At 38.3% G+C, this 23661-nt stretch overlaps 1 protein-coding gene across 2 annotated transcripts in view; it reads right to left on the bottom strand.

The window, feature by feature from the left end:
* The window catches only part of BTBD9 (BTB domain containing 9), a 423191-nt gene that overhangs the window by 378595 nt on the left and 20935 nt on the right, over positions 1-23661 (bottom strand). Inside the window, exons 1-2 of one of the 2 annotated variants that reach the window (XM_021684708.1) lie at positions 2400-2424; positions 890-1101 (exon numbers count right to left, since the gene is read on the bottom strand). In XM_021684708.1, coding sequence (XP_021540383.1) covers positions 890-1074 — 185 coding nt within the window. In that variant the 5' untranslated portion in view covers positions 1075-1101; positions 2400-2424. Of the gene's footprint in view, positions 1-889; positions 1102-2399; positions 2425-23661 lie in introns of those variants that run through there. The other variant, XM_021684707.1, reaches the window with a different exon arrangement.

Below are 23661 nucleotides of genomic sequence, written 5' to 3'. Positions count from 1 at the left end.
AACTATTCAGTACTACAAAGGCAATGGAATAACAGGTTCCCTCATGCACCACTTTGAGCCCATAAATAGGCACCCCTTTGGGGAAAGTAATTTAAGTAATTTCTATTCAAATCTAAAATGGGCATACCCTTCAACTCAGTAATCTCACTGTTAGGACTCAATTCTGGAGAAATAATACAGCAAAGTAATATATGTATAAGAATATATAGTGAAACAATGGAGGGCCGCCTGGGTGGCTCAGCCGGTTAAGCGTCTGCCTTAGGCTCGGGTCATGATCCCAGCGTGCTGGGACCGAGTCCCGCATCGGGCTCCCTGCTCAGCAGGGAGTCTGCTTCTCCCTCTGCCGCTCCCCCTGCTTGTGCTCCCTTTCTCTGACAAATAAATAAAGTCTTTAAAAAAAAAAGAAACAATGGAAACACTAAAAAAAATCTTAAATGTCCATCAACAGAAACATAATTTTAAAAACGGATATATACTTCTGTGCAGCTATTACAGAGATAAAGGAGATCAATGTATACAGTCTTGGAAAGATATCCAGGATATAGTATGTAAGTCAAGTTGCAGACCCAGATGTGTTGCATGGGATTTGTTGCACCATATGTGTGTATGCACATAGGTATAGAGAGATGTATCTATTTATATTGAGAAAAATCAGGGGAAATTCATTTTATACTGTTAACAGAGGTTGTCTCTGGGGAGTAGGATTAGATGGCTGGGAGGGGAAAAAAAAAACTAACAAAAAGTCTACAAATATGGAATATTTGTAGAGGTTGAATTCAGAGATTGCAAGAATTTATTGTTATGCTTTGTTACATATTTTTCATAGAGGAGAAAAATACCAGTGTTTTCCACAAGTGACTTGAATCTGCAAAAAGTAATATACACTTACCGAAAATATTGGCACCTCGCTGCTAAAATTACCCTGTGGGCAGGAAAACGTTTCTTTTCCACAACAAATGTGACGTCGCCGTATTCTTCCCCAATCAGCAAGGCACCAATATGTTCAGACAAAATGTGCACATGATCAATTTCCCCCACTGCAGTAAAGGGGCGAAGAGGGTGGCTGTTACTCATCTTGTAGAAAAGGTGATAGTCGTTGATCTAGGACATAAAGAAGGGATAAGAATTAGTGGGGGGAGGGAAGTACACTTAGAAAATCACATACCATAAACATAGCTAAATAAGAATTTAAACTACTTTAAAACAAATTACATGAGAGAGACTGCATCATTACTTGCATCTTTATCAACCAATTTATTCTCGGAAGTAATTCAGCCTGACTTCATGAACTCCAGGCCCCTCAGTATCTTATCACACTAGGAAAACAAACATGCCAGGTCTTCCAACACAAACAGCACTTGGAGCCATCATATTCTAGAAAATCGTGCCCCGTTACAGGTCCCCTATTTCTCAGTACCTCAGGAAGAGGAAAATCAACAACCAGAACTCCTCTTGTAGCACAGATCTATTTAATGAGGTTGGGTATAACTATCCCCAGGAGAGTCATCTGGGCATAGATCTAGACCTAAATCATAAGCAGAATAAACTAAATCATCAGATTCCAAATACCTTCAGAGGATTTCGTCTGAAAATATCTTAAATACCTTCCAAAAAATTATAATCTTCTAGAGTCACAAAAATAGCCTGACATTTATTAATGAAATCTTAACCCCCCTGAAAAAAAAGAATAACCCCAATATGTTTCCTAAGACTATCTTCTAATTCAAACTCGCAGCTCTGATATGAGGTTGCCTGTGCTTACCACAACATCATTACATTTCAACTTATTTACAGGCACTTCTTTGCTTTTGTATGCAATGCTTTTCTACAGATATAACTAAAAATTGAAACATTAATTGAAACATGATTAACAGCCTTATATGTTAGAAATGGGAGTTATGTCCTTTGAAAGCTAAAAGTGGTCATATGCTTCAATCTCTCCAGTATTTGCAGGTACTGTTTTTTCAAGGGTAAGTAACCCAGCAAGTGGGTAGGAGCCTTCACTGGCTTTCAGGTGCCCCAGGTGAAGACGTGGCTGACAGCTCAGAGATGTGCCAGCTACCCCTTTATTGCCACTCCTCTACTGCACCAGAGACCAGGGGAACTGAGAGACAGATGTGCCTTCTTCACTAGACCTCCGCACCTTCTTGAACTGTCCACTTGGACCACGATTAAAGCTTAAATCACTCTTAATCTTTAAACTTCCACATCTAGATCCATTATTAGCAAGGTGTATGAAAAATTTTATCCCTTTATCCCCAGAATCTGCAGTGAAAAATCCTTTCGGTCCAGGTTCCCCAGTTACATGCTACTCCATGTCCACCCCCAACAGAGAGAGGAACAGCAAGGACTGTGACATAGAGGGACATGGAGCATGAGTTAGGCAAGGAGACACCCACCCCAGGTAAATGGACAAGCTCCTGGCCCCCTACAGAAGTAGCATCAAAGGGACAGCAGCATACTCCCCAAGGCAAATCCCTCTTCTTCAACTACTATCTCCATTTGAAAGCCTTAAAAATCGAATCATCTCCAGTCACCTGTGTAGAAAGACCAAACTCAGCTTAAGAGGATCTATTTAGGAATGTCAGCAAACAATGCATGATTCAATTGTTTAATGCATGATATAACAGTCTAATATAGGAGTTGGCAAACTTCCTGCAAAGGGTCAGATAGTAAATATTTTAGGCTTTGCAGGCTATATGGTCTCTGCATAGACCACTGGAGCCAAAAACAGACATAGACAATAAGTAAATGAATGAGCATGGCTATATTCCAATAAAACTATTTACTGAAAAGGGATGGACTTACCTCTCAGGACTACGGTTTGCCAAACCCTGCTCTAACATATGATCAAAGATTGGCTGTACTCTATAGACAAAGGATCAGACTGTTTCTGGTTTTTGCTTTGGTTTCTGGCTGGGTTACCCAATTGGTGTTCAAAATAATGTGGTCATTTCCTGTGTCAGCCATGAAATTCTGAAATCTACTGGTGCCTGACTTCCAAACTTCATTCCCCTTCAACATGAACTCTCACATCACTATCCCATATTTCAGTGATGGTGCATGGCTCTAAACAAAACAGACTCTTTCCCTGCCTGAAGAAATGCATTGCATATACCCAGTGAATATATTGTCTGGTATAATATTCATTTACAATTTCATCCAGGTCTTAAGTGAGATGAAATGACTCTTGATGAGAAATGATTGATTTTTGGGCGCCTGGGTGGCTCAGTTGGTTAAGCTACTGCCTTCGGCTCAGGTCATGATCCTGGAGTCCCGGGATCGAGTCCCGCATCGGGCTCCCTGCTCGGCAGGGAGTCTGCTTCTCCCTCTGACCCTCCTCCCTCTCATGCTCTCTGTCTCTCATTCTCTCTGTCTCAAATAAATAAATAAAATCTTTAAAAAAAAAAAAAAAAAAAAAAAAAAAAAGAAATGATTGATTTTTGGTTAACTAGCTCAAAGGTAAATTTATAATTCTTCAACTGATACATAATAAACATCAATATTATATATATAAATATGTACCTTAATAGGTTCTCCAGATCTGTACTTAATACATACAACTTCTTTTTGCTAAATTTACATTTTAATCATGTTTTTCCAATTGAAGATATAAAGTGAATATTGCCAGGTATAGAAAACAGCCAATTACTATGGGATAAACACAATTTTTATTGGCATATAGAAATAATTTTAATTAGACCAGTGATTGTCAATGAGCTTACACACATTGGAATCACATGCGGAGCTTTAAAAAAAGGGGCAGAAAAAGACGCTTGCACCCCATACCAGAAATTGTGACTTAGTTGGCCTGGAATATGGAATCACTCTTCCGAAGTGATTCTAACAAGCACGCTGAAAAGGAACCACTGACTTAGACTCCGTTGTTGTAGTCACATACCTTATTCAGATGCACAAATACACAAACAAAATATCCACTGAGAAAATATGTTGAGGATTTGATTCCATTTTGAATCTTATTGCAAAGAGGCAAATGGTGCCAACAAAATTACCAAGGCCACAGCTCATAAGCAGAAAATATTTGAAAATACTTTTGCCAGATGCCAGAGCTTAACTACAAAGTAATAGTTTGGGTCCACCTACCTGTATTTTAAAAAGCACATTTTAGAAACACACATCAATAAAGTTAATTTTTTAAACCTCCAACTTTAATTTGGCAAATAAAATTCGAAAAAATGTTAAAGTTCATGGAGTACAACTGTTTATTGACTTGTTTCTTAAGCTTTAAAACTTATTCTATCACTGTCAACATATGTGATCCCTGACAAATTTTCTAACTTCCATGAGATTGTTTCCACACCTGTAATGACATGGTTATAGATTTTTTTAAAGTTATATTTTATAACTCTGCCACTGACTTTTAATATCACTGTTTTGGCCTGACATATGAACTCTCGTGACTCAGCATATGATTGTACTCATGACTGTGATTTATTACAGTCAAAGAATACAAAGCAAAACTAGTAAAGGTTTTGAAAAAGCATATGGGGCAAAGTCTGAGAACCAGACATAAGCTGCCAAGGGTCCTCTCGCAGTGGAATTACATGGGATGTGCTTAATTCCCCCAGCAACAAGTTGTGACAACACATGTTAAATGTTGCCAACCAGGAAGCTTGTTGGAGACTCAATGCCCTGAGTATTTATAATGGATGCTGTCACAATAGGTAGCCCCTGTCTGGCAGTATCCAAATTCTAGACTCCCAGAAGGAGAGTAGTGTTCAACATAAACCACAGTATTTGCACAAACTGCTTAAGTGAGCCACTCTTATCAATTGATGGCAGGAATCCTTCTAAACTCTAAGTTTCCATCTAGATGCCAGACAAGGGCCAACCTTGCAAGCAGAACTTCCTAAAGATAGCAGTTCAGTCCTGCTATGTTAGCCATTTTCTGTGTATTTCCAGAAACAATTAGAGGGTCTAACAATGTTAGCAAAAGCACTGAAAATAAGGAATCTAAGAGCCTATCTTATTTACTTATTTAATCTTTGGTTTGGAGAGAGGAATACCAAGAAAACAGCCTACTCTACCTGCCCAAATGTATTCCTGACCCCTGATCTCCCATTATGCCAGATCCAAATAGTTTTAGGGATGGGTTTCTTCAAAATTTCAAGGATAGGGAGCACTGGGTGTTATACGCAAACAATGAATCACAGAACACTACATCAAAAACTAATGATGTATGTGGCTGTCCAATTTTGCCAACACCATTTGTTGAACAGACTTTTTTCCATTGGACATTCTTTCCTGCTTTGACGAAGATTAGTTGACCATAGAGTTGAGGGTCCATTTCTGGGCTCTCTATTCTGTTCCATTGATCTATGTGTCTGTTTTTGTGCCAGTACCATACTGTCTTCATGATGCTACCTTGTAATAGAGCTTGAAGTCTGGAATAGTGATGCCACCAGCTTTGCTTTTCTCTTTCAACATTCCTCTGGCTATTTGGGGTCTTTTCTGGTTCCATACAAATTTTAGGATTATTTATTCCATTTCTTTGAAAAAAGTGGATGGTATTTTGATGGGGACTGCATTAAATGTGTAGATTGCTCTAGGTAGCATTGACATCTTCACAATATTTGTTCTTCCAATCTGGACCATTTCCTTAGACCACACACAAAAGTAGACTCAAAATGGTTGAAAGACCTAAATGTGAGACAGGAGTCCATCAAAATCCTAAAGGAGAACACAGGTAGCAACCTCTTTGACCTCAGCCACAGCAACTTCTTCCTAGAAACATCGACAAAGGCAAGGGAAGCATGAGCAAAAATGAACTATTGGGACTTCATCAAGATAAAAAGCTTTTGCACAGCAAAAGAAACAGTCAACAAAACCAAAAGACAACCAACAGAATGGGAGAAGATATTTGCAAATGACATATCAGATAAAGAGCTAGTATCCAAAACCTATAAAGAACTTATCAAACTGAACACCCAAAGAACAAATGATCCAATCAAGAAATGGGCAGAAGACATGAACAGACATTTTTCCAAAGAAGACATCCAAATGGCCAACAGACACATGAAAAAGTGCTCAACATCGCTCGACATCAGGGAAATCCAAATCAAAACCTCAATGAGATACCACCTCACACCAGTCAGAATGGCTAAAATTAACAAGTCAGGAAACGACAGATGTTGGCGGGGATGCAGAGAAAGGTGAACCCTCCTACACTGTTGGTGGGAATGTAAGCTGGTGCAGCCACTCGGGAAAACAGTATGGAGGTTCCTCAAAAAGTTGAAAAATAGAGCTACCATATGATCCAGCAATTGCACTACTGGGTATTTACCCCAAAGATACAAATGTAGGGATCCGAAGGGGTACGTGCACCCCAATGTTTATAGCAGCAATGTTAACAATAGCCAAACTGTGGAAAGAGCCAAGATGTCCATTGATAGATGAATGGATAAAGAAGATGTGGTATATATATAAAATGGATAAAGAAGATGTGGTATATATATAAAATGAAATCAGCCATCAAAAGGAATGAAATCTTGCCATTTGCAACAACGTGGATGGAACTGGAGGGTATTATGCTGAGCAAAATAAGTCAATCAGAGAAAGACATGCATCATATGATCTCACTGATATGAGGAATTCTTAATCTCAGGAAACAAACTGAGGGTTGCTGGAGTGGTGGGGGGGTGGGAGGGTTGGGGTGGCTGGGTGCTAAGACACTGGGGAGGGTATATGCTGTGGTGAGTGCTGTGAATTGTGTAAGACTGTTGAATCACAGACCTGTACCTCTGAAACAAATAATATATTATATGTTAAAAAAAAAAAAGAAGATAGTAGGAAGGGAAAAATGAAGGGGGGGAAATCAGAGAGGGAGACGAACCATGAGAGACTATGGACTCTGAGAAACAAACTGAGGGTTCTAGAGGGGAGGGGGTGGGGGGATGGGTTAGCCTGGTGATGGGTATTAAAGAGGGCACATACTGAATGAAGCAGTGGGTGTTATACGCAAACAATGAATCATGGAACACTACATCAAAAACTAATTATGTAGTGTATGGTGATTAACATAACATAATAAAAAAATTCTAAATAATGAAAAAAAAACTAATGATGTAATATATGTGACTAACATAACATAATAAAATAAAATTTAAAAAAGTAAATATAAAAAAAATTTCAAGGATAATTCCAATGTTATTTAAGTAATTCCTGTGCGTATGGGAAGTAGTTTTCTGCTACTTCTTATAAAGCCAATTTAACCCTGACAGGAAGATGCCTACACCCACACACTTAAAAACCAGCATAAATAACAAAAATCCTATGTAAAATATTGGAAAACAGAATTAAGCAGAAGGATTCATGGCAGAGTGGGTCAATTCCAAGGACAGACGAATATTAGGAAAAATAAGTCATTGAATTAAAATGTCAAAGTGGAACAAATCATAAAATCATAATTAGCTCAATAAAAGCTAAAATACTTTTTTTTTTTAAAGATTTTATTTATTTATTTGAGAGAGAGAGAATGAGAGACAGAGAGCATGAGAGGGAGGAGGGTCAGAGGGAGAAGCAGATTCCCCGCCGAGCAGGGAGCCCGATGCGGGACTCGATCCCGGGACTCCAGGATCATGACCTGAGCCGAAGGCAGTCGCTTAACCAACTGAGCCACCCAGGTGCCCCCTAAAATATCTTTTTTTTAAGATTTTTATTTATTTGACAGAGAGAGACACAGCGAGAGAGGGAACACAAGCAGTGGGAGAGGGAGAAACAGCCCTCCCGCTAAGCAGGGAGCCCGATGCGGGGCTCAATCCCAGGACCCTGGGATCATGACCTGAGCCGAAGGCAGATGCTTAACGACTGAGCCACCCAGGCACCCCTAAAATATCTTTTTTTAATATTTTTAAAAGATTTTATTTATTTATTTGAGAGAGAGAGTGCGTGTGAGAGAGAGCATGAGCAGGGGAGAGGGGCAGAGAGAGAGAGAGCGAGAGAAGCAGACTCCCTGCTGAGCAGGGAGCCCGATGCAGGGCTCGATCCCAGGACCCTGGGATCATGACCTAAGCCAAAGCAGCCGCTTAACCAAATGAGCCACCCAGGCGCCCCACTAAAATATCTTTTTAAACAATCACTACTAAGTTTATTTTTAAAAAGTTCTAACTGAATAAGAATAAAAGGATACTTCCTTTTATTAGGATACTAATACTTCCTTACCTTGATATATACATATACACACATACATAGCCTAACTGTAACAGATAAAAGCATTTGGTTAATAATAAAACACTAGAAACATTCCTAGAAAGTTCAGAAATAAGACAAGGATGTCTACTCTTATCACTATTAACAAAAGACAATGCAATTAATTGAACCAAGTTAAAAGTAAATGGATTAGAAAACAAAGAGGCAAAATAATCACTATTTGCAGATAATCTCACTGCCCATATGAAAAATCCATGAGAATCAACTGAAAAAAATCTGAGAGAAAATAAAGGAGGTTCACTAAGGTGATCTCATAAAATTATAATATAAAAATGTATCCTTCCATGCCAAAAACCACCAGCTAGAAAATACGAAGAAAAAAATTCGCAATTTATAATTGCAAAACACATCCAATACTTAGGAATAAACTCATAAACTCATAGAACTCATGGAATAAACTCAAAGTCCATCGAAAAGTTTAAGAGAAATAAATGAAGAGACATACATTGTTTGGACACAGAAAAATCCATTGTTTAAAGAGATCAATCATCCCTAAATCACTGTATGAAAAAAAAGCACATTCGATATTTTATTGTATTTTAAGTTAAACTTTAAAATTCACGAAAATATTCTTGGTAGGGGTAACAGTTAAAAAACAATAATTTGACAAATGTGCACACATAAAATTTGAGAATGAGAGGTGAAATTTTTATATTTATCAAGAGGTGTTTTAAGTTGAGAAACACAGTTCTAATTAATACAGGAATTAAAAGTAATCCTGATCACAATCACAACAGAGTTTTTAAATTAAATTGGGATAAAGGAGCTCATCTAGGAAGAAGAAATATGTAACTTGGTATATATTCTGGAAAAAAAAAGAATGGGGGGCCAGCTTAGTGGATGAGAAAGCAAATCATAAATTGGAGCAATTAGAACAATGTCATATTAGAGAGACAGATCACTGGAACATATTAGTCCAGAAAAAAACCCAAATACTATACACAGGAATTCACTATATATATAAAAATACAGCATTTCAATTCAGTGGGGGGAAATATGGAATTTTTTTTCAATAAAAGACATTGTTGGCTAGCCATTTTTTAAAAAGTAATCTGGATATTCACATTAGAACACAGAATTAAGTACATAAGGATGGCAACCTCAGCACTTTCTGTAACAATAAAAAATTGGAAAAAACTTAAATGCCCATTTAAAGGTAACTGGATAAACAAATAATGGTAAATCTATGTAGTGGGATATTATACAATGATTTAAAAGGAATAAACTCAGATAATACTGACACTGAAAAAAAATCTAAAATATATGTATTTATATGGAAAAATGTATTTACATGGAAAAAGTATATTACATGGAAAAACTGCAAAACTGTATTATAGTAAAATGTTATTTTGTTAAATACATTTTTAAAAAGCAAACATCAAATTGCTAACAAGGGTTAACCCAAAGGATCAGGGTTGTGGGAAAATTTTATGTAGCACACTATATAATTTTGTAATGTTTGAATTTTTATAAGCATGTTTTATTTATAATAAAACTTTACACAAGTATTTTAATAACTTTGGCCACTAAAATTACAAAATAAATTAGTGTATGAGACAGCAAGTGTTTTAATTTGCCACAACCAGTAGTACCTGATTTAGGGACTAAGAACCGTAAGCAGAGGGACTATATATTATCTCCACAGATGAAAATTAATTAACAACTTGAAGACAAGGACAAAAAGTTCATTACATGAAGACAGACATTACACTAAGGCAGGAATGAATATAAGATACCTGGGTAGCGTGGCCTCCTAGGACACCCTATCTGATGCATCCTGACTAAAGATCTTCACCTTTGAGATTTTCAGTATGACTTTTTCTAGACTTAAGGCACTTCTTTTTTCAGATGCAAACACAGTGCTGAGATTTGCTCCTGTTGACAGCCCAAGTCTAAATTTGCTGATGTTCACAGGACAGGGCAAGGGTAATCTATTCACTCAAGCTGTTCCTTCAAGGTGGGAGGAAGGAGAACAGGAAGGCAGAGGCAACAAGGACCTACTGGAAGAGAGGGCAAGAATACCACCACCAGGAAATGGTGCCATTTGTGATAACATACAGTATCATTAGTTGAGGGTCCTGGGACTTCATATGGATTTATTTACCAGGGATGGTGGTATAGAAACTACACCCTTTCCTGGCTGGGTAACTTTCATGGGTTCAAATGCATTAAAAAAAAAAAAAACACTAAAGCAGCAGTACTAATATTCTCAGGGCTACTGACTATTTACTATGCAATAAGAAACCCACACCCATTTGTTCTAACCAAAATAATGAACAATGTCCATCAATAAAGAGAGAGTGCCATATGTAGTTTATACTGTTGTAATGTTATAATTACCTCTTAAGGAGTCTGAAAAAACCCAAGTCGATCTAAATATCAATTTCTTTACTTAAAACTCACTTCTGGCAGAACTGTTTACAAACTTTTCCTTAAGAAAGGGCTTTCCACATTTTTTAAAGTTTATTCTCCAGAGTGTAATCAGGAAACAGACAAAGAGCAAACAAAGTTCCACCCCACGGAGATGCCAATGAGTCCTTGGATGCTGTATAAATCAATCTCCCCTGGGAAGCCCTCTCTGCCCCGCCTACTTCCTGACTGAAAGGCCTTTATGGGTAAAAAGACCTTCTGCTCTTTAATTGTAAAATATAAATGATCTTTCTCTTGAGGAAAGCGATGGCATTTACAAGCATATGGTTTAGCAATTTCTTTCTGCTCTTGGTACCCATGTGGTGTGTAATTTGAAGCTGTATTCCTTAAACTTTAAATTAATATTGCCTGGGGAGAGAAAGGATATCCTGGCTGCATCTTAAGCACTCTCAAAAAATCACATTCTACTCTCTCATGGGAAGGATACCTCACTTCTTTTGATATATACTCTACCCTTGTCATCCAAAAGTCTGAATAAACAGGTGTACAGTGACCATACCAGTAGATGTAACCTTGATTCTGATATTCGGCAAATCTACTTCTAAACCTTGCAGAGGAGTCCTGTCATGGGGGCAGTAAAGGGCCCCAGTGAGAAACATGACTGAGGTTCACAGGCATTTTCTGGCTTCAGGATTCCCCAAATGTCTTTCCCTGGGAAAGATGAAATGATTTCTAACGTCCAGTCCCATTCCAAATTCTTGTCACTCTTATGATTTTATATGTTTGTAAATAAATGTTTATAGATATGCACAGCTTGGAACACTTTTTTTTAAAGATTTTATTTATTTATGTGACAGAGAAAGAGACAGCTAGAGAGGGAACACAAGCAAGGGGAGTGGGGGGGGGGTGGAGAAGCAGACTTCACGCTGAGCAGGGAGCCCGATGCGGGGCTCAATCCCAGGACCCCGGGATCATGACCTGAGCCAAAGGCAAAAGCTTAACAACGGAGCCACCCAGGCGTCCCAGCTTGGAAGACTTTTAAAGACTGTAATCATAACAAAAACATTTGACAAGATTATTTTATTGAGAGTGTATATAACTCCATTTACCAATTACCACATTGATTCTCCACTTGTTTGTCAAGGGACAAACTAGTTTCTAAATCTGTATGTAATTCATCTGATAAAAGATTTACTGAGAAAAAAAAAAAACATTTATTGAGCTCTGTTCTATGATACAGGCCCAGTGCTAGGTGATAGGAACACAAAGATTAATAAAAGATAAAGTTGCTACCTCTGAAGAACTCACTGTCTACTGAAAAAGCTAGGACTAGATAACAAATAATGTCAATTCCATAACTAGCAAGCCATAATTTTATGATTTTTAGAAAGTAAGATAGTTATCAGTTATCTTCTGTAAGTACCATACTAAAACAATGACAACTATGCTGAACAGATTATTAAATGAACAGGAACTCAGAAAACTATGTTATACTCTTATATCAAAATAAAAGTTAATATTCAAACAATTGGCTACTTGTTCTCCAAAATGGGATGCTCACATCCCAAAGTGAGTAGAATATAAGCCATAGGAATTTGGTAAGAAAACCTTAACACTTCTATTAACATATATATACTTTAAAGATTTTATTTATTTGACAGAGAGAGAGAGAGAGCACAAGCAGGGGGAGCTGCAGGCAGAGGGAGAGGGAGAAGCAGGCTCCCCGCTGAGCAGGGAGCAGGATGCGGGGCTCAATCCCAGGATGCTGGGATCATGACCAGAGCTGAAGTCAGACACTTAACCAACAGAGCCATCCAGGTGCCCTGACCTGTATAACCTAGAAAAAGAAAAAATTAAGCTTCAGCAATATTTAATATGTGGATGGACCTGGCCTCCTCTCATGATCTGCATGTCAAAAACAGTCACTTGTCTCGTAAGATAAACTGTCTATAGAGAATTCCACGAAGAGGCAGGGCTCAAGGAAGTGTTCTCATTTGTTCAAGGACATACTAGGTTTACCTGTGCCTGCTTATGTGAATTTTCCAAATGTTATCTGGTTTTAGTTAAATTATTGCTCACAACATAAGTGAACTAAAAAAGGTTCCTGCAAGGAATCCACTGATTGAAGATAATGTAACATTGCCAAAACAAGAAAACAAGTAAATGGCCATTATGATAACTCTACTCCTAGTAATCAGATTTTATAAGAAGGTGACCCCTGCCAATAAGTCCTAGAGACTTAATGCATACTACAGTGAATATAGACAAAAATATTGCATTATAATCATCAAACCTGCTAAAAGATTTGAATTTAACTTTTGCAACTACTAAAAAGAAATGCTAATTATGTAACATGATAAAGGTGGTAATAATGGCCACAATGGCAATCATATCACAATATATGTGTATTAAATTAACATGTTATACACTTTATTTTTTTTAAAGATTTTATTTATTTATTTATTTGAGAGAGAGAGAGAGAGAGAGCAGAGTGAGCAAGAGAGAACACAAGGGAGGAGGCAGAGGGAGAGGGAGAAGCAGAATCCCCACTGAGCAGGGAGCCCGATGTGGGGCTCCATCCCAGGACCCGGGGATCATGAACTGAGCCGAAGGCAGATGATAACCGACTGAGCCACCCAGGCGCCCTGCATGTTATACACCTTAAATCTATATGTTATATGTCAAATATATTTCAGTAAAAAAATGATCCCAACATTTGAAATAAGATCATTTGAAATATATACTACTATTAACAATGAACCTCCATATAAAAGGCATTAAAACATATGTTGAATAAATAAATATTGGTTAAATGTTTTAACCCAAAAAGAAGCTTAAGACAAAAATTACAATCTAGTAGCAAATTAACCATTTTGCAGGACACAGAAAGTATCTTTCACGTAATAATAATGGTGACTATCTACAGAGGACTTACTATAAGCCGGGCACAGTCCTAAGCATTTTATTCACACCATCTTATCTAATATTCAAAGAACTGGCTTGGGAAGGTACTGTTTTTTATCCTACTTTACAGATAGGAAATTGAGAAACAGACAAGAGTAGGCAATTGTCCAAGGACACAGACAATAGCAGATCCAAACCAAGGTCTATCAAAGTTCTGAACTTAGAAGAGCTATGCCACAGTGACACAGGAGAAATCAGAAATGATTCTGACTCTGACTCCTGCCAACTAGCTCCTCTTCTGACCAGCAGTTCTCCAACTTTTTTAAGACACCCTATTCAGACTAGGTAAAATATGCCATGGGTGATAAGAATGAAGTGTCCTGGGGCGCCTGGGTGGCTCAGTCGTTAAGCGTCTGCCTTCGCCTCAGGTCATGATCCCAGGGTCCTGGGATCGAGCCCCGCATCGGGCTCCCTGCTCGGCGGGAAGCCTGCTTCTCCCTCTCCCACTCCCCCTGCTTGTGTTTCCTCTCTTGCTGTGTCTCTGTCAAATAAATAAAAAAATCTTTAAAAAAAAAGAATGAAGTGTCCTTTTTCAAGTCAACTTTTGGAGATTACATATACATCTGCTTTACTAATATAGGGAGAATAATTCAGACTCAGCTGCAATGTAGTTAAATTCTAGTTACTGAAAAATTACAGACCAAGAATATTGTTAATACAAATATGCATCCATATACACTACAGGATTAAGTGAAAACCTATAACAAACTAAACTGATAATGATACAACTGAACAGTAATATATAATTAAAAAAAACAAGAATGGAAACAACTGTGAAAAGAACAACCAACTCAACTGATAATATGTATCTTTCTGAAAATGTAAAATAATTCTAACTTATGCATGTTCATATATGGAACAGGAGCTTTGCAATGTTGCTACAGACTACATAGTAGCCAGAATTATTAGAACATCAAATTATACACCTGAAACTAATATAACACTGTATGTTAATTATACTTGAATTAAAAAATAAGTAAATTTTTAAGGGGCACCTGGGTGGCTCAGTCGGTTAAGCATCTGACTTCAGCTCAGGTCATGACCTCAGGGTGCTGGGATTGAGCCTTCTGTTGGGTTCTCTGCTCACCCAGGAGTCTGCTTGTCCCTCTGCCCCACCCCTCATGCTCTCTCTCTCTTAAATAAATAAAATCTTTAAAAAAAAAAATAAATAAAATTTTTAAAATGTAGTAACAGCACCTACATGTCATTTATCTAGGTACATATTAAAATACTGCTAAATTTTTTAAAAAATTAGAACCCTTTATAAACTCTAGTATTATGCTAATGTGGATTTATGAATGCCACATTTTGCATACCCTTAATGCTTCACTTGATTGGTTTTTAATAAGTTGCCAAAGGATATACATAAATGAAAGACTATGAGATCAACTGACACTTGCCAATGTTTTTTGATCAGGGCTAACCAGTGGCCTTGGGCCATCTTTTCAGAAGCATTCTCCTAGACTAGGCAATTCTCCTGGCTCAGTTTGGCAATGATATTTAATTTTGTGGTGGTTGGGAGAAGTTATTCTATTATTCAATTACAAAATATTTTAAATTCCCCAGGCAAAGCAGCCCAATTTATAATTTGCAATATGAATTTTAATTTCTCTGAATTCAAGCTATCTTCAGTTTCTCTGGATCCAATCTCCAAAACAATCTTTCCCAAATACCTGCAAACAAACAAATGCATTTAAATCAGGTATCCTAGAATAAAAAAAAAAAACACGTATCAAATGACCAAAGTGAGCTTCAATCTGTTATGTTTTAAAGTTTCTCCAAATACTGAAGCTTGCTTCTTCTTTCTTCCCTACAAAGGACCTTCTTGAGCTTGTACTTCAGAAAGGTGTTAAGGTGCAGAAACATCACCAGATTTTATTAACCTAAATTCTGAATGTTTACCCAAAGACTTGCATTATCCAGCTAACAACCTTCCCTCAGTCTCTCAGCTCTTGTTTGTTCCACTGTTTAACTCTCTATAAGGCAATCTCTACATGATGGGATGACTTTTGGGAATGACAAGTCACAGACTGCAATTCTAAGAAGTAACTATCACAGTTCTCAGAGTTTACATAACTATCCTTTTTCAGGTTCTCAGCCTTATTGGTCCCAAGTCCATTGAAAACTTCATGAACTGTATGCTGGGAGCAAAAAAATATATATATATATGCACCTAGAGCCAAAAAGCAATGAAAAAGTCCATGATGAGTACAGAGGTTATTAGTTGTAATAATATTTGAAAATACAGGACAAGCCATTTCTGTTTAATTTCTTCAGTGGCAACTTAGGGGTCTGTAATATTCTTGCCCAGATTTAAATTACATTATATTTTCCTAATTAATAAGCGTTATTATAGCATGAACTCCCATTAAAGCAGTGGAATAATCAGTTGCAACACTTTAATTTCTTTGTAGCAAAGCTACTGTGAACATTTGCATTATTGTCTGTGTAAAGGAAATTGGCTTTTCATTTGTAGATGTTATATAAAAATGTTCTACCGTGCATACTTTGATGCAGTTTGTTAAACCCCAATATCCAGGCTATTTTCTGTGAATTGTGAATTTTAAAAAAAGATCAAGTCTGAGAAGTTAGTTCACCTAAAATCTTGGATTTATAAGCTTATTTGTTGCCATTCTAGAACAGAATCTAAAGGATTTCCTTTACAAATTATACTAATCTTCCTTTTGTTTTTTTCCCCTTCTTCCATTTAGTTTTATGGGCATTGTCTTTATTCCTTCAACATAACATTCTCTACTGCAATGGAAAAAAAAAAAGAATAAAAATCAGAGAAATTATCATCATGTAGACTAGGAATTACTGTCCTAAATGACAGCCACTGATCCAAATTTGTAACCAAAGCCAAATCTACAGCCAAATCAAAAGCTATAGCGTGCATGTAAGAATAAGGGAATGAATAGCAGATGTCAAGCAAATAACTTTCATCTTAGCAACAGAAAAACTTAGGCAACAAGTTCAAGAAGTCTATGCCTCTTAAGATTAGTAAAATGGACTTTTCCTTTAAAACTGTTACCCTGTCATGTTCCAAACTTAATCTTACTCAAATCTTCTACAAACCCCTTTGAGTAAGCAAACATGTGGCCTGTCTTTCACCCTCTTCTGGTGCATGTATAAACTTCACTTACACTGCGGGAGAATAAAACCCATAAAACAAGAGAAAAATGTATGTTTTTTTCATTCTTTTTTAGAACAAAAACTCTAAAGGGTAGTGTATGGGTCTTCTATATTCTGTGCACTAATACCCCCAAGATGCTACTGAATAATTGATGAGCTTATGATTAGACTGCTATCCTTGGTTTTGAACATTCATGGACCAAATTTAATTCACATCTAATATTGAATTCTATCTCTTTTATCATGATCAAAATATGCATCAAGGCTGATCTCTGTTCCTTAGAATTTCATCAGTCGATTCTTTACCTAAAGTCATTATCTTGATATGTGACCAGCTCAGCTACAGCACCAACTAGGGATGTCACTGACACAAATTCTCACAGCCCATCAAGAAAAGATACTAGGACCAAACCTTTATAAGAGAAACAAGCCTACAATGCAGGTACCTTAAGAATAAATATATTGACACAAGAAGAGGAGAATCTATTCATACTTTATAAGCAGAATATTTCTGAAGGTCATTTCTAAGAGAAAAAATAAATTGTGATTAATAAAGTTTTTAATGTTAAGTTGGATTTCATTTAATCGAAATGGCATTACAACATTTTTTGACAAACATAAAATGATCGAATGTAGCAGAAATGGTGTTAAGTTTATAAAGAAAGAAGCAGCTTATATTTTACTTGGCCAACCGGGTGGGGTTTAGCTGCTAATAAGGAAACAAGATTCTTAAAACACTGTGCTGTACCATGAGTATATCTAAAGTAACCCAAACGCTCTGTAGATAAGGTGGGTTTTAAATAATGGAAGAAAGTAGCTTTTTAAGGATATTAAGTAAAAGAAGATGTTCCATATAGACAAGATGGCAAGGGCAGGAGTCTTAGGGCAATATCTGAAAACGTGAGACTGAAAAGGAAGTTTGTTTTGAGTAACAACAGAGAAGAGATGGGAACAGATACACAGTATGGTAGAACCTTACAATATAAAACCCGTCTAAAACTAAGATGCCTCCAAGGGAACACAGAGCTGAGACTCAGAAGTACTCATAAGTTCTGCCGAGTAAGATCTAGACAAATCATTTCAAGTCCCGAGACTCAGTTTCTACCTTGGAAAAGGGGTAAGAGTAGGGGTTAGTCAACATTCTGTGGTAACTTCAAGTTCTAAAACTCTAGAACTAAATCATATGTGTAGGAAACAATGCTCTTATAGACTGGTGGAAGTATAAACTGGTTCAGCTTTTTGGAGGTCAATCCAGCAGAATTCACGAAATTCCTAAATATCCATTTCCTATAACCACACAGTTGTACTTCCAGGAATATATAAGGTTATAATTAAGCATTGCTTCTAACAGCAAAAAGCTAGGGGACTAAACATCCATCAGTACTGCAAGAGGAAAATAACAGCAACAATCTTCAGGGAGGGGAATGAGTGTGAGGGGCCCACAAGGGGATGAGTGGGAAGGTTTACATTTAAACTCCATGTACTTCTGAAGTGTTTCCTTCTTTTAAAACAAGAACTGATTGGGGCGCCTGGGTGGCTCAGTAGGTTAAGCGTCTGCCTTAGGCTCAGATCCTGATCCCAGGGCTCCTTGCTCAGCGGGGAGTCTGTTTCTCCCTCTCCCTCTGCCTGCCACTCACCCTGCTTGTACTCTCTCTTTGTGTCAAATAAATAAATATTAAAAAAAACCAAAACAACAAGAACTGATTTATCTTTTACATAAATGGCATTTCAAGAAATTTTAGAAAGTATTAACTTAAAAAAAAGTGATGAGATATTATGTTTATCAAAAGGAAGCTTTTTTTTTTTCTTTAAAGAAAAGGATGAAAACCCCAGATCTGAATTTGTTGCACTTTACTGAGAAGCAATTGTGAGGAGAAATGAGCAAATGCTGATGCAGAGAGAAATTTAGCAAATAACAGATTTTTAAGAGTTAGCTGAAAATGAGTCAGAACACAAATTCCCAGGGAACAGTGGCTAGATATTGCTCCCTGGTGTCCCACAAGGACAACATTCAATCAATAAATATTACACTGAAATGATCCAAGCAAAGGCTGTAGACACAAATGTACAACTCTGTGTCATTCTCAGGGATTGATGATAAAGATATATGTGCTCATCTTAAAAATACCTCTCAACTATTTATAATGAAATGTTTTCGGGGCGCCTGGGTGGCTCAGATGGTTAAGCATCTGCCTTCAGCTCAGGTCATGATCCTAAGGTGCTGGGATCGAGTCCCGCATCGGGCTCCCTGCTAGGCGGGGAGCCTGCTTCTCCCTCTGCCTCTGCCTCTCTCCCTCTCTCTCTGACTCTCATGAATAAATAAACATTTAAAAAAAAAATGTTTTCATTAACAAGTTTTCCCTCCCCCTAATATTCAGCAGGTATTTGATTTCTTAATTTCCACTTTACTAACCAAGGTTATACTCCTGTATCACACTTTGCATAATGTTTGTCCTATTTCTCAATTTTTTCAAATATTTTTAAACTTACACAACTTTTATTATACAGCACCTTTCTTGGTGTTCTTGAAGTCTCTAGTGATGTATGGTTTTTTCAACTGTAAATTCCATTAAGTATTTGAATGGAGCATAAACAAACATTAACAACAGTATAATCCTAAGAGTCAACATTCCCTTAGAGTCTCTGAAATAGCATTATTCTATTTTTCCATTCACAAAAATATAAAATTCCTGTTGATGTGCTTTTTAGACAATGCAAAGCTTTGCGTTTTCAGAACAAAGGAAGCCCATTCTTTCTGCACTGCTGTTAGTTTGTTAGGATAAGCCTGTGTTGCTTAATTATAAGGAGTAGGACCTGCCAGAACCAAGTGTCGAAAAATGGAAGTCCATGAAGGAAACGATTCAAATAGTTCTAGAGATAGTTGCTTCTCAGCTGACATTCAACTCAACAATTGGTGAAGGCTTACTATGAACCCAGGTACATCGGGAAGGAAGTAACAGGTGATGAACATTACCCAATAATAGGAACTAAAAAAGTTCATTACTCTCTTTCTGTGCTCTAACAGCTGTAACTTAAAGATCACAAAGCAAATGATCACTGTAATTTCTTCTCCAACCTTACCCCCTCCACAATTTACAAAAGATGACATCCCAAAAAAACAGTTATTTAGAAGCCCTAGAATGCTTAGTCTTTTCCACAGAAACAATGTTGCAATATCTGATGGCCAGCCACAAATGCCCATTTATTCCCAAAGTACCTTAAGGAATGGACCACTAGGAAAACCACAATGAGTAACAATATGGGAAAATGCTGAGTCTCAATTTGGAAAGAAAAAATGATACCTTGCGAGCTTCAGGGAAAAAAAGGGAGGAAACTCTTCTCCACTTGTTCCTGCTCACTGGGCCACACCCAGGAATTACTACTCTGACTTCTTCCCTTTTGGTTGCCTTGTCTGCTGATTTTCAGCACGTTCTTTCTCTCTCTGGCTGACTAAGCAGTAGAATGCATTCAGAACTTTCACCCAGCTCTGGAGCTGCATTAGCCAAAATAGTAGCCGCTGGCCGCCATATGTGGCTACTGAGCCCCTGAAATGTTGGCTAGTCCAAATTGAGACATACTGTAAGTATAAATACACACTGTATTTCAAAGACTTGGTAAAATATCTCATTTACTTTTTTATGCTGAGTTGATGTTGAAATGGTAGTATTTTAGATGTATCAGGCTTAATAAAATATTTTTAAATTAACTTTATCTTTTTTTCTTCAGCATGGCTACGAGAAAATGTTGAATCACAAACACGGGTTGGATTTGTAGTTTATATTATATTTCTATTAAACAGCACTACTTAACAGGTTATCATAAATAAGGCAGTAAAGAGTATCCCAAGTCACATCGCTTGAGTTCAAATCTTGGCACCACGATTTACTACTGTGTAATCTTTGACACATTACTTAACCTCTTTCTAAGCCTCTGTTTTCTCTTCTGTAAGATGTGGTAATAATAAAATGCTATCTCGGAGGGCTGTTGGTAGAATTAAATGAGGTACAGAAAAGCAAATACTGTCACATAATAAATGCTCAGTAAATATTTACCACTACTATCATTACCACCACAACAACTACTCTTATCATTATTCACTACCATTACATGATGAAGAAAAGGACAAACATTCAAGTGGGTAGAAAGAGAGATGGAGACAGGGTAAAAATACAGACTGTTCAGAGAGAATTCTGTTTAAAGAGGTAGATCCATTTAGGAACAGGTCCACTTGGCCATAGAGATGAAGAACTAACTCTAGGCTGCCATCAGCTCCCAAAGACACAGCGCAGGTGGAGACCTGCATCACTTAATGGCAGGCAGTATCTGGGTATTTCCAGGATGTTCTCTTACCATATAAATATGTCAGAGAGGGGCACCTGGGTGGCACAGTTGGCTAAGCGTCCAACTCTTGGTTTCGACTCAAGTCATGATCTCAGGGTCCTGAGATTGAGCCCTGCATTGGGCTCTGCACTAAGGGCGCAGTCTGCTTGCGGTTCTCTCTCCCTCTTCCCTGCCCCTCCCGCTTGTGTGCTTGCGTGCTCTCTCTCTCTCAAATAAATAAATAAAATCTTTAAAAAAAAAGAGAGAGAAAATGTGGGAATACAGAAAGAGTACTGCTGCTCTTGTAGCAGCGTAAGGAACCTTAGCCTCGACGCTGGGAGCCACGGATTTGCGGACAAGTCCTCTAGCTACTGGCTCATTTGTAAATGAGAAGACAGGGCTAAAAATTCTCTGAAGTCCCTTCCAGTTATGACTATTCTTCTCCCCTCTTTCCAAAAGGGCTGCAGAGCAAGAGTAACTTCCTAAGAGTCCATCACCACCACCACCACAAAAACATCCAACCCAAGCACAGATGTTGCCTTCCCACCTGTTCAGCCTCTAGTGAAAGCCAGGGATTTAGACTTGTTGGTTTTTCTGAGATGCCACTGTCTTCTTTCATATGACCAGGTTACTACTGGAACTTCTTTTTTCCCCTTGTCTGGCTAATTCTGCGTCTTCTTTCAAGGTTCAGAACAGGTTTCATGCCTTTCAGCAAGAGCCTTCACTGATGTTGCCAATCTAGGTCAGGTGCCCCTTTTACATGCTCTGTTTCCCACTTTCACTGGCCCCATGCCCCGCACTGGGATTTTGTTATTGACTTGCCTTGATGGTAAGTAAGCTCATAGAGGGCAATAACCACGACACAGTGCCTATCGGTACCCAACAAATACTGAATGAACATCTTACTCCTCTTTACATCCCCAGAATCTAATACAGTGTCAGGCATATTTAAGTCCTCAAAATTAACCAAAAAGGCCATATAGATATTAACAGACCTCTTCTCTAAATTCCAGCCCCCTACATACCACTGCTTACTTTACATCTTCACTTGGTTACCTCAAAGATCCTTCAAGACTCACTTCATACTATCTATGCTCTCTCTCCCCGAAAAAACTGTCCCCATGCCGTGTTCCCAGCTCAGTGACCCAGTTATAGAAACCAGAATGCCACCTCCCTCGACCTCACTTCTCATACCTAAGCCAGCAGGAAGTCTTTTGGTTTTACTTCATAAATGAGCTCTGAAATCGATTTTCTTCTTGACAAATTCTATGCTACCATTCTAGTCTGCACCATGCTTGTCTCTCACTTGGACCATCACTTAGCTCCTAACTGACTTCCCTGCTTCCACTCCAAACCGTGCTCCACCCAACAGCCAAACTGGAATCTGTCAAATTATAAAGCTGCTTAGGAACTGTTTCCCTCAACCCCTCCCTTTATGACACCCACTCCCGCTTAAAACCCTTTACTGGCTTCCCAACGCTCTTGACATGAAAGAACAAGAGGAAAACATCTAACGAGGCCTTCATGGTTCGTGGAATCTGGCTCCTGTCTAACTCCACCGTCGTTTCCCCCAACGGTCCCTCACTTGACAAGTTCTTTGACGCTACAGAGCCCTGGCATAAGCTGCTTCCTCTCTGGGACTCCCCTTCCTCTTTCACCTTCCACCCCCCAGGTGTGACTAAAGTGCCATTTCCTCAGGCAGCCTTCCTTGAGGCTGGATGAGCCAGGGTCCCTTGTCATCTGCCCTCATACACTGTAATCATTTCCTTCGTAGAATTCATCTCTTTGTATTTATACATCAGACTTCCCCCTGAGATGCCATTTCCCAACACAAATCTTTTGCAAATCAGATTGGCCACTCCACTGCTTACAACCCTTCAATGCCTTCCTATCTCACTTTAAATAAAAATCATACCCTTTACCAAGGCCTACAGGGCTCTGCATGTGCTGACACCCAACCACCTCCCCAAACTTCTCTCCTCCCCCTTTCCTCACACATACTACTCCGGCCACTCTGGCCTTGCTGTTCCTTAAACACAGACCAGCTTGTCCCCGAACTCAGGGTCCTTATAATTACCTTCCCCCTGCCAGAATGTTTTGTTCTCTGGGTCTACACTACTGGTTACTCACCATTAGATATCTGTTCCCTGACTGCCTTCCCTAAGGGAACACCCACCCCCACCCCATTTCTAGCCCTCTATTCCATCTTATTTTCTTCACTGCCCTTATCACTAGAAGATAACCTCCATGGGGGCAAAGACTCTGCCCTGTTCATCTCAGTGCCTAGAAAAGTATCTGTTGCACAGTAGGTACTCAACACCTATACAAATGCTTAAAGTAGCTTGTGGGTCTCCTTTCAAATAAGTGAACTCCACTGACATAGGTAAGAGATAGAGGTATCGGGCGCCTGGGTGGCTTAGTCGGTTAAGCATTGCCTTCAGCTTGGGTCATGGTCCCAGGGTCCTAGGATCAAGTCTCACGTTGGGCTCCCTGCTCAGCGAGGAGTCTGCTTCTTTCTCTACCCCTTCCCCCCTGCTTGTGATCACTCTCTCTCAAATAAATAAATATTTAAATGTAAAAAAAGGTAAAATGAAAAGAGAAGTATGAAGAGTTGATACTAGAGGCCATGTGGTAGGCTAAATTCTA

The sequence above is a fragment of the Neomonachus schauinslandi genome, chromosome 8, assembly GCF_002201575.2.
Source record: "Neomonachus schauinslandi chromosome 8, ASM220157v2, whole genome shotgun sequence".
In the NCBI taxonomy this organism is placed as follows: domain Eukaryota; kingdom Metazoa; phylum Chordata; class Mammalia; order Carnivora; family Phocidae; genus Neomonachus; species Neomonachus schauinslandi.
This window is presented reverse-complemented; position numbering and strand designations above follow the sequence as displayed.